This window comes from Siphateles boraxobius, unplaced genomic scaffold (genome assembly GCF_051911475.1).
Source record: "Siphateles boraxobius isolate OS27281-9 unplaced genomic scaffold, OSU_SipBor_1 54, whole genome shotgun sequence".
Classification (NCBI taxonomy): domain Eukaryota; kingdom Metazoa; phylum Chordata; class Actinopteri; order Cypriniformes; family Leuciscidae; genus Siphateles; species Siphateles boraxobius.
In genome coordinates this window covers 1,109,118-1,120,000 of record NW_027509180.1, presented here as the reverse complement: position 1 = coordinate 1,120,000, position 10,883 = coordinate 1,109,118, and the positions used below count along the sequence as shown (strand labels likewise).

Below are 10,883 nucleotides of genomic sequence, written 5' to 3'. Positions count from 1 at the left end.
CTCCACTACCCACAACTGACTCCACTACCCACAATCCCCTTCAGCCTTCTGATGACTCCACTACCCACAATCCCCTTCAGCCTTCTGATGACTCCACTACCCACAATCCCCTTCAGCCTTCTGATGAATCCACTACCCACAATCCCCTTCAGCTGTTCTGTTTGTTTACATGAATCTTCATTTGGAATAAAGTTATCTGAAGTAAAGCAGTGAGTGAATGTGTGTTATTACTCTCTCATGTAACTGTGTTTTATAATAATGATTTGTGTTTATGATGCAAAAATAAATCATAATGGTGTATTGTGTGTGTCAAATGTTGGTTTAAACTAAAAAAATAATCGGATCACAATGTTCTTTTAAAAACACAAGATGTTCTTAAGGAGTAAATATATATATATATATATATATATATATATATATATATTTATATGTGTGTGTGTGTGTGTGTGTGTGTGCTTATTTGAAATTATATTAATATATAACTTCATAAAAAATACATGAAGAACAGATTCAAATGTACAAATTTAACGCAGTATAACTAGGAGAAGAGCATTAGATGAAATATTACATTTCGTCAAAATACGAGTCCTTTAACAAAAAAAAAAGGTTTACCCTCAAAAACGATAAAATGTTCTTTTGACGTTTAATGGGTTTTATTTGCCAGACTTGACACGTCACAGCACAGGCCACGTGATCAGCGGAGAGGAGTCACGTGGTGCCGGAAATAAAGTGCGCAACTGTTAACCGAGAGGATCGTCAGTGAGTGATCGCACATTAATAACACACACCTTTATTAAAGACCATCGCGCTGAAGTTTACATCTGTTTTATTGAGTCCTGATCAGCGGGAGAACATGACGCTGAACCAGAACCATCACCCGAACGGAGGAGTGCTGATCCAGGCCGGAGAGAGGTACAGCACACACAACAACAACAACACGTAATCACAGTAACACACACACACACACACATCTTGTCCGCTGATCCAGGCCGGAGAGAGGTACAGAACACACAACAACAATACGTAATCACAGTAACACACACACACACACACACATCATGTCCGCTGATATAAGCTGGAGAGAAGTACAAAACACACAACAACACATAATCACAGTAACACACACACACACACACATCACGTCCGCTGATCCAGGCCGGAGAGAGGTACAGAACACACAACAACAATACGTAATCACAGTAACACACACACACACACACACACATCATGTCCGCTGATATAAGCTGGAGAGAAGTACAAAACACACAACAACACATAATCACAGTAACACACACACACACACACACACACATCATGTCCGCTGATCCAGGCCGGAGAGAGGTACAGAACACACAACAACAACAACACATAATCACAGTAACACACACAACATACCCGCTGATATAACACACACACATCATACACGCTGATATAACACACTCACACGGAGGATTTGTCTTGTATGTTGTTGTTTATTTTTTGTGTTGTTTTTATTTTGACCGAATCTGATTGACACACTGTCATCATGTACAGATCTGCTGATCCTTATGAGACACTTATCATATCATAATCTTTATTAGTTTGACAGATCTATAATGTCATGAATCATAATAGTCTTGATATTAATCCTATAGTTAGTCTGTGGTTTACGTTGACTCCACTGATAATGACCCAGTTAAAGATCATCATTATAGGCAGTGCGGTGATGTCTGCAGGAACTGTAGTAACAGTGTTTGTTCATATCTGTTGAGAAACTGTGGCCGTTCTGTGCGCTTGAGTTCCCATTGTGACCTCACTTCCTGTTTTCATCCTGGTCTTTCAGCATCTTACGAGAATGTAAGAACGTCGAACTGTCCTTCAGTGACATCACACCCAAGAACGACCTGTTCAAGGGGACCAAGAAGGGCTCCGTCTTCCTCACACAGTACAGGGTAACTATAACCCACCCGAACACATCTTAACTAACCCATGACTGACCTGATGGAGTTTAAAGTAACCCATAACCCACCCAAACACATCTTAACTAACCCATAACTGACCCGATAGTTTAAAGTAATCTATAATCCACCGAACACATCTTAACTAACCCATAACTGACCCGATAGAGGTTAAAGTAATCTATAACCCACCCGAACACATAACTGACCCGATAGTTAGAAAGTAATCTAAAATCCACCCGAACACATCTTAACTAACCCATTACTGACCTGATTGAGGTTAAAGTAATCTATAACCCACCCGAACACATCTTAACTAACCCATAACTGACCCGATAGAGTTTAAAGTAACCTATAACCCACCCGAACACATCTTAACTAACCCGTAACTGACCCGATAGAGTTTAAAGTAATCTATAACCCACCCGAACACATGCTAACTAACCCATAACTGACCCGATAGAGTTTAAAGTAATCCATAACCCACCCGAACACATCTTAACTAACCCATAACTGACCCGATAGAGGTTAAAGTAATCTATAACACACCCGAACACATCTTAACTAAACCTTAGCTGACCCAATAGAGTTTAAAGTAACCCATAACCCACAAAAACACATCTTAACTAAACCATAACTAACCCGATAGTTTAAAGTAATCCATAACCCACCCGAACACATCTGAACTAATCCTTAACTGACCCAATAGAGTTTAAAGTAATCTGTAACCCACCCGAACACATCTTAACTAACCCATAACTGACCCGATAGTTTAAAGTAATCTATAACCCACCCGAACACATGCTAACTAACCCATAACTGACCCGATAGAGTTTAAAGTAATCCATAACCCACCCGAACACATCTTAACTAACCCATATCTGACCCGATAGAGGTTAAAGTAATCTATAACCCACCCAAACACATCTTAACTAACCCATAACTGACCCGATAGAGTTTAAAGTAATCCATAACCCACCCGAACACATCTTAACTAACCCATAACTGACCTGATAGAGTTTAAAGTAATCTATAACCCACCCGAACACATCTTAACTAATCCTTAACTGACCCAATAGAGTTTAAAGTAATCTGTAACCCACCCGAACACATGCTAACTAACCCATAACTGACCCGATAGAGTTTAAAGTAATCCATAACCCACCTGAACACATGCTAACTAACCCATAACTGACCCGATAGAGTTTAAAGTAATCTATAACCCACCCGAACACATCTTAACTAACCCGTAATTGACCCAATAGAGTTTACAGTAACCCATAACCCACCCGAACACATCTTAACTAACCCATAACTGACCCGATAGTTTAAAGTAATCTATAACCCACCCGAACACATGCTAACTAACCCATAACTGACCCGATAGAGTTTAAAGTAATCCATAACCCACCCGAACACATCTTAACTAACCCATAACTGACCCAATAGAGGTTATAGTAATATATAACCCACCCAAACACATCTTAACTAACCCATAACTGACCCGATACAGTTTAAAGTAATCTATAACCCACCCGAACACATCTTAACTAACCCGTAACTGACCCAATAGAGTTTAATGTAACCCATAACCCACCCGAACACATCTTAACTAACCCATAACTGACCCGATAGTTTAAAGTAATCTATAACCCACCCGAACACATGCTAACTAACCCATAACTGACCCGATAGAGTTTAAAGTAATCCATAACCCACCCGAACACATCTTAACTAACCCATATCTGACACGATAGAGGTTAAAGTAATCTATAACCCACCCAAACACATCTTAACTAACCCATAACTGACCCGATAGAGTTTAAAGTAATCCATAACCCACCCGAACACATCTTAAATAACCCATAACTGACCCGATAGAGGTTAAAGTAATCTATAACCCACCCAAACACATCTTAACTAACCCATAACTGACCCGATAGAGTTTAAAGTAATCCATAACCCACCCGAACAAATCTTAACTAACCCATAACTGACCTGATAGAGTTTAAAGTAATCTATAACCCACCCGAACACATCTTAACTAACCTATAACTGACCCGATAGAGTTTAAAGTAATCTATAACCCACCCGAACACATCTTAACTAACCCATAACTGACCCGATAGAGTTTAAAGTAATCTATAACCCACCCGAACACATCTTAACTAATCCTTAACTGACCCAATAGAGTTTAAAGTAATCTGTAACCCACCCGAACACATGCTAACTAACCCATAACTGACCCGATAGAGTTTAAAGTAATCCGTAACCCACCTGAACACATGCTAACTAACCCATAACTGACCCGATAGAGTTTAAAGTAATCTATAACCCACCCGAACACATCTTAACTAACCCGTAACTGACCCAATAGAGTTCAAAGTAACCCATAACCCACCCGAACACATCTTAACTAACCCATAACTGACCCGATAGTGTTTAAAGTAATCCATAACCCACCCGAACACATCTTAACTAACCCATAACAAACCCGATAGAGTTTAAAGTAATCTATAACCCACCCGAACACATCTTAACTAACCCGTAACTGACCCGATAGAGTTTAAAGTAATCTATAACCCACCCAAACACATCTTAACTAACCCATAACTGACCCAATAGAGGTTAAAGATATATAACCCACCCAAACACATCTTAACTAACCCATAACTGACCCGAAAGAGTTTAAAGTAATCCATAACCCACCCGAACACATCTTAACTAACCCGTAACTGACCCAATAGAGTTTACAGTAATCTATAACCCACCCGAACACATCTTTACTAACCCATAACTGACCCGATAGAGGTTAAAGTAATCTATAACCCACCCAAACACATCTTAACTAACCCATAACTGACCCAATAGAGTTTAAAGTAACCCATAACCCACCCAAACACATCTTAACTAACCCGATAGAGTTTAAAGTAATCCATAACCCACATGAACACATGATAACTAACTCATAACTGACCCGATAGTTTAAAGTAATCTATAACCCACCCGAACACATGCTAACTAACCCATAACTGACCCAATAGAGTTTAAAGTAATCTATAACCCACCCAAACACATGCTAACTAACCCATAACTGACCCGATAATGTTTAAAGTAATCTATAACCCACCTGAAAACTATCTAACTAACCCATGACTGACCCGATAGTTTAAAGTAATCTGTAACCCACCCGAACACATGCTAACTAACCCATAACTGACCCGATAAAGTTTAAAGTAATCTATAACCCACCCGAACACATGCTAACTAACCCATAACTGACCCGATAGAGGTTAAAGTAATATATAACCCACCCAAACACATCTTAACTAACCCATAACTGACCCGATAGAGTTTAAAGTAATCCATAACCCACCCGAACACATCTTAACTAACCCGTAACTGACCCAATAGAGTTTAAAGTAATCTATAACCCACCCGAACACATCTTTACTAACCCATAACTGACCCGATAGAGGTTAAAGTAATCCATAACCCACCCAAACACATCTTAACTAACCCATAACTGACCCAATAGAGTTTAAAGTAATCCATAACCCACATGAACACATGATAACTAACCCATAACTGACCCGATAGAGTTTAAAGTAATCTATAACCCACCCGAACACATGCTAAGTAACCCATAACTGACCCAATAGAGTTTAAAGTAATCTATAACCCACCCAAACACATGGTAACTAACCCATAACTGACCCGATAGAGTTTAAAGTAATCTATAACCCACCTGAAAACTAGCTAACTAACCCATGACTGACCCGATAGTTTAAAGTAATCTATAACCCACCCGAACACATCTTAACTAACCCATAACTGACCAGATAGAGTTTAAAGTAATCTATAATCCACCCGAACACATCTTAACTAACCTGTAACTGACCCAATAGTTTTAAGTAATCTATAACCCACCCCAACACATCTTAACTAACCCATGACTGACCCAATAGAGTTTAAAGTAATCTATAATCCACCCGAACACATCTTAACTAACCTGTAATTTACCCAATAGAGTTTAAAATAATCTATAACCCACCCGAACACATCTTAACTAACCCATGACTGACCCAATAGAGTTTAAAGCAATCTATAACCCACCCGAACACATCTTAACTAACCCATAACTGACCAGATAGAGTTTAAAGTAATCTGTAACCCACCCGAACACATGCTAACTAACCCATAACTGACCCGATAGAGTTTAAAGTAATCTATAACCCACCCGAACACATCTTAACTAACCCATAACTGACCCGATAGAGTTTAAAGTAATCTATAACCCACCCAAACACATCTTAACTAACCCATAACTGACCCGATAGAGTTTAAAGTAATCCATAACCCACCCGAACACATCTTAAATAACCCATAACTGACCCGATAGAGGTTAAAGTAATCTATAATCCACCCGAACACATCTTAACTAACCTGTAACTGACCCAATAGTTTTAAGTAATCTATAACCCACCCCAACACATCTTAACTAACCCATGACTGACCCAATAGAGTTTAAAGTAATCTATAATCCACCCGAAGACATCTTAACTAACCTGTAACTTACCCAATAGAGTTTAAAATAATCTATAATCCACCCGAACACATCTTAACTAACCCATGACTGACCCAATAGAGTTTAAAATAATCTATAATCCACCCGAACACATCTTAACTAACCCATGACTTACCCAATAGTTTAAAGTAACCCATAACCCACCCAAACACATCCTAATTTATCCATAACTGACCCCAACACAGGTTAATCAGACGTGTGTGTGTGTGTGTCAGATGGTGTTTGTGAGCGGTGTGATGAAAGACAAGTTCTGCTCCTTCATGTTCCCGTATTACCTGATGAAGAACTGCAGCATTGAACAGCCAGTGTTCGCCGCCAACTACATCCAGGGCCTGATCAAAGCCGAGGCGGGAGGTAGAGTGCTTTACCCAGCATGCACCTGCACTGAGTGTGTGTGTTGTGTTAGTGCTATGTTCACGTGTGTGTGTGTGTGTGTCTCAGGCGGCTGGGAAGGCCAGGCCAACTTTAAGATGTGTTTCCCCAGCGGAGGCGCCATCGAGCTGGGACAGCAGCTCTTCAAACTGGCCACCAACGGTTTGTCTGGTTTATTGATGCTTAAACACTCTTGTGTTTTACAAAAACACACATATATATAGGTCAATATATTTATGAATAATGTGTGTGTGTGTTGGTCAGCGTCTCGAGCTCCTCCGGCTCAGAACGGAGCGGCCGCAGGGATGAACGGATACGCCAGTCCAGCCATGCCTCAGCCGTACCCGTATCCCAGCATGCCTCAGGCCGCGTACAGCCCCTACCCATACCCCGCCACTGCTGCAGGTACCTCACACACACACACACACACACACACACACACACACACACACACACACACACACACACACACACAGCTGATGAACGCTTCAGTACTGATGATCAGTGTTGTTGAACAGGTGTGTATCCCAGTGCTCCCATGTACATGGCTCCGCCTCCTCCGTATCCCGGACCCCCACAGGACTGGTGTCCTCCTCCAGGTACACACACACACACACACACACACACACACACACTATATCGTGTCTTTACATGATCTGATCTCTGTCTGTCGTTCACAGTCGCTCCAGGAAACGCCAAAGCAGCAGAAGCGGCCAGTAGTGCATTTTACAATCCCAGCAACCCTCACAGCGTCTACATGCCCATGGTGAGAGACACACACACACACACACACACACACACACACACACAAACTTAATCATTTAGCAGATGCTTTTATCCAAAGCGACTTACAAATGAGGAGAAGAATAGAAGCAGTCAGACCAACAAGAGGGCCACAGTGCACGAGTGTCCTGAAGATGTTAAAGCCTCATCAGCTCAGGTTGAGTTGGGTCATTCCTCCAGCAGGAACAGTCCAGGTGAAGGTCTGTGAAAGTGATTCTGTGTCTCTGTGAGATGATGCACACAAGACACCGTTCACTTGCAGAACACAAGCTTCTGGAGACAGAAGTAGTGAGTTTAGATGTAGAGGAGAAGATCCAGTGGTTGTTCTGTAGGAAACCAGTGCAAGTTTATGAGGAGAGTGACGTGCGTCTCTTCGGCTCGATACACACACTCTTGCTGCCGCATCTGATCAGTTGCAGAGGTTTGACAGATGCTGGAAGGAGAGAGCATTACAATAGTCCAGTCTGGAGAGAACAAGTGCTTGGACAAGGAGTTGTGTAGCTCCGATAGGAAGGGTCTGATTCTCCTAATGTTGTATAAGGCAAATCTGCAGTTCTAGCAATCACTGTTCATTTCGTTAACAAAAACCATGACGAAAAATGCTCGTCGACGACCTTTTTTTCCCTGACTAAGACGAGACGACACCCACGTCATTAAACGATAACTGTGACTATATCAACACATGCAATATCGTTGACGAAAAAGACACTGAAATATGTTTAAAAAAATTATTTTTGTCGAATAAAGGAGACGACAACACATTACAGACTGTGTTTATGAGCGTTTGTGCTTACGGTTGCCAGATTTCAGTCATTTAAACCCCCAGTTGAGCTTTTTTTCTGTTAAAAGAACACGTTTTCTACCCGGTCTTTTCAGTAGTATCTGGCAACCTCTCTCTACACTGCTGAAGAAGTGCGGATCTGAAAACACAGACAAGCTGGAGTTCAGAGATCTTCATCTCAGACTTTCTAATGAAAGTGTCATTCAGTCGGTCTGTGTTCTGTCACGAGCCGCTTGCGCTGTTTGTGCGACTAAATCTGCGATCGAACTGCAGACTGATATCCAGCAGTGTTTTTAATGCTGATCATATTATACGAGCGAGAATGCAATGTTTCCCGAATATCCACACGATTCCAAATGTGACATTGATTTTATACAACAGTTCAACAGACAAAAGGGTCACTTTTGTTAAGTGAAGTTTAATTAAGTGATTTAAAACAGTATTGTCAGTATCTAGGGTATATCATTGCTCTATTTTGCAGAACTGCAGCACTCAGTGGTGATTTGTGAAGGAATCGTGAGATTCAATGATCGTTCATAAATGCGGCCACTGCTTCGTGACTCGATGACTCACTCATAAAGACAGTGACTTACCGCCATCTACTGGCGATTTTAATTTAATATTTAAAAGTATCACTTAGTTTTTACCATCATTGCATATTTATTGCACATTGTTTTATTTAAAGTATGTGTGTAGAGTAGACAAGGTCCTATTGGTTACCTGATTTGTGTGTCGCTGTAGTAGACACTCGCTCGAGGCCAGTCGTGTTGAACTCCGCAGCCTGAGGTTTCTCAAGCTGGATGTGGAAGTCACGAATAGTATCAGCGGTAGTTTGAGAGTAACACATCTAACTCTAGGATCAAATTGTCATTAATATGAGATGAGCAGACCAGTGCCTCCAGCTGGGCGAGGTGTGTGTGTGTGAGACAGTGACGTGAGTGGAGAGGCGGTGTCCTCGGGTCTGACCCGGGTCTCGAAGCCTGAAGGAGTAGCAATACATCAAATACAGTCTGCTTTCTTTACAGCAGACTGGCAGTTCCAGAGACCATTTGGAATACACACACACACACACACACACACACACACACTTCTACTGGTGATTCAGTGAACGCGAGTCATTTCAAATGATTCCTCATGTGTTGTTCATCAGGATCAGCCGCCTCCGTATTATCCTCCTGAGAATCCCGACAAGAAGAACATGTGAACGGACCGGATCACAGACCAGAACCCGGACCGGATCACGGACCGGATCCCAGACCACAACCCAGACTGGATCCCGGACCGGATCCGACTGACTCGTTTCCATCTGATTCTGTGTGATGAAAGCAGCAGTTTTCATAAATACACTCTGACTTTAATATTTAACCAGCGAGAGTGAAATTAACACCTGTATTTCTTCCTGCTCAGTTTCTAATCGTGTGTGTGTGTGTGTTTGTTTCTGGATGATTATGTAAATTCCTTTTGATAATGTAATTAAAATACTCACAGATCGTAACAGTAGAGTAGGTGACAACTGAAGTTGGTGTGTGTGTGTGTGTGTGCGCGCGAGTGATGTAGATGGAGGAATAAAAACTGTATATTCTCTCAGTGTTCTCGTGTTTCTTTTCAGACACACACACACACACACCGCAGATCATCTGTCATGTTACAGCTGTTCACAAAACCATACAGTCAGTAAAACTCCAGTGACAGGTGAGCGCTGATGTCATCAGTGTGTTGATCATCATCATGTGTGTTCATCATCATCATCATGTGTGTGTGTTCATCATCATCATCATCATCATGTGTGTGTGTTCATCATCATCATCATCATCATGTGTGTGTGTTCATCATCATCATCATCATCAGTTGTGGTCATTATCATTATTATCATCATCATGTGTGTGTGTTCATCATCATCATGTGTGTGTGTTCATCATCATCATGTGTGTGTGTTCATCATCATCATGTGTGTGTGTTCATCATCATCATCATGTGTGTGTGTTCATCATCATCATCATCATCATGTGTGTGTGTTCATCATCATCATCATCATCATCAGTTGTGGTCATTATTATCATCATCATGTGTGTGTGATCATCATCATCATGTGTGTGTGTTCATCATCATCATGTGTGTGTGTTCATCATCATCATGTGTGTGTGTTCATCATCATCATGTGTGTGTGTTCATCATCATCATGTGTGTTGTGTGTGTTCATCATCATCATGTGTGTGTGATCATCATCATCATCATGTGTGTGTGTTCATCATCATCATGTGTGTTGTGTGTGTTCATCATCATCATGTGTGTGTGATCATCATCATCATCATGTGTGTGTGTTCATCATCATCATCATCATCATCATGTGTGTGTGATCATCATCATCATCATCAGTTGTGGTCATTAGCGTCAGCTGTCTGTAACTCGTCTGTGGTTGTAA

At 41.1% G+C, this 10,883-nt stretch overlaps 2 protein-coding genes across 8 annotated transcripts in view; both read left to right on the top strand.

Moving 5' to 3' along the window:
• The window catches only part of rrp7a (ribosomal RNA processing 7 homolog A), a 15,865-nt gene extending 15,659 nt beyond the window's left edge, over positions 1-206 (top strand). For 4 of the 7 annotated variants that reach the window (XR_013195497.1, XR_013195496.1, XM_077205696.1 and 1 more), the window contains one exon: positions 1-206. This exon is cut by the window's left edge. The gene's annotated coding sequence lies outside the window, so the exon portion shown is untranslated. The other 3 variants (XR_013195495.1, XR_013195493.1, XR_013195494.1) reach the window with 3 other exon arrangements.
• Positions 207-686: 480 nt separating this feature from the next.
• Positions 687-10,048, top strand: wbp2nl (WBP2 N-terminal like). Its single transcript, XM_077205700.1, has 8 exons — positions 687-912; positions 1,823-1,931; positions 6,741-6,879; positions 6,967-7,059; positions 7,162-7,302; positions 7,416-7,496; positions 7,578-7,663; positions 9,612-10,048. Exons 1-8 carry the CDS (start codon positions 854-856, stop codon positions 9,663-9,665), a joined length of 762 nt encoding a protein of 253 aa, XP_077061815.1. The 5' UTR covers positions 687-853; the 3' UTR covers positions 9,666-10,048.
• Positions 10,049-10,883: the final 835 nt, after the last annotated feature.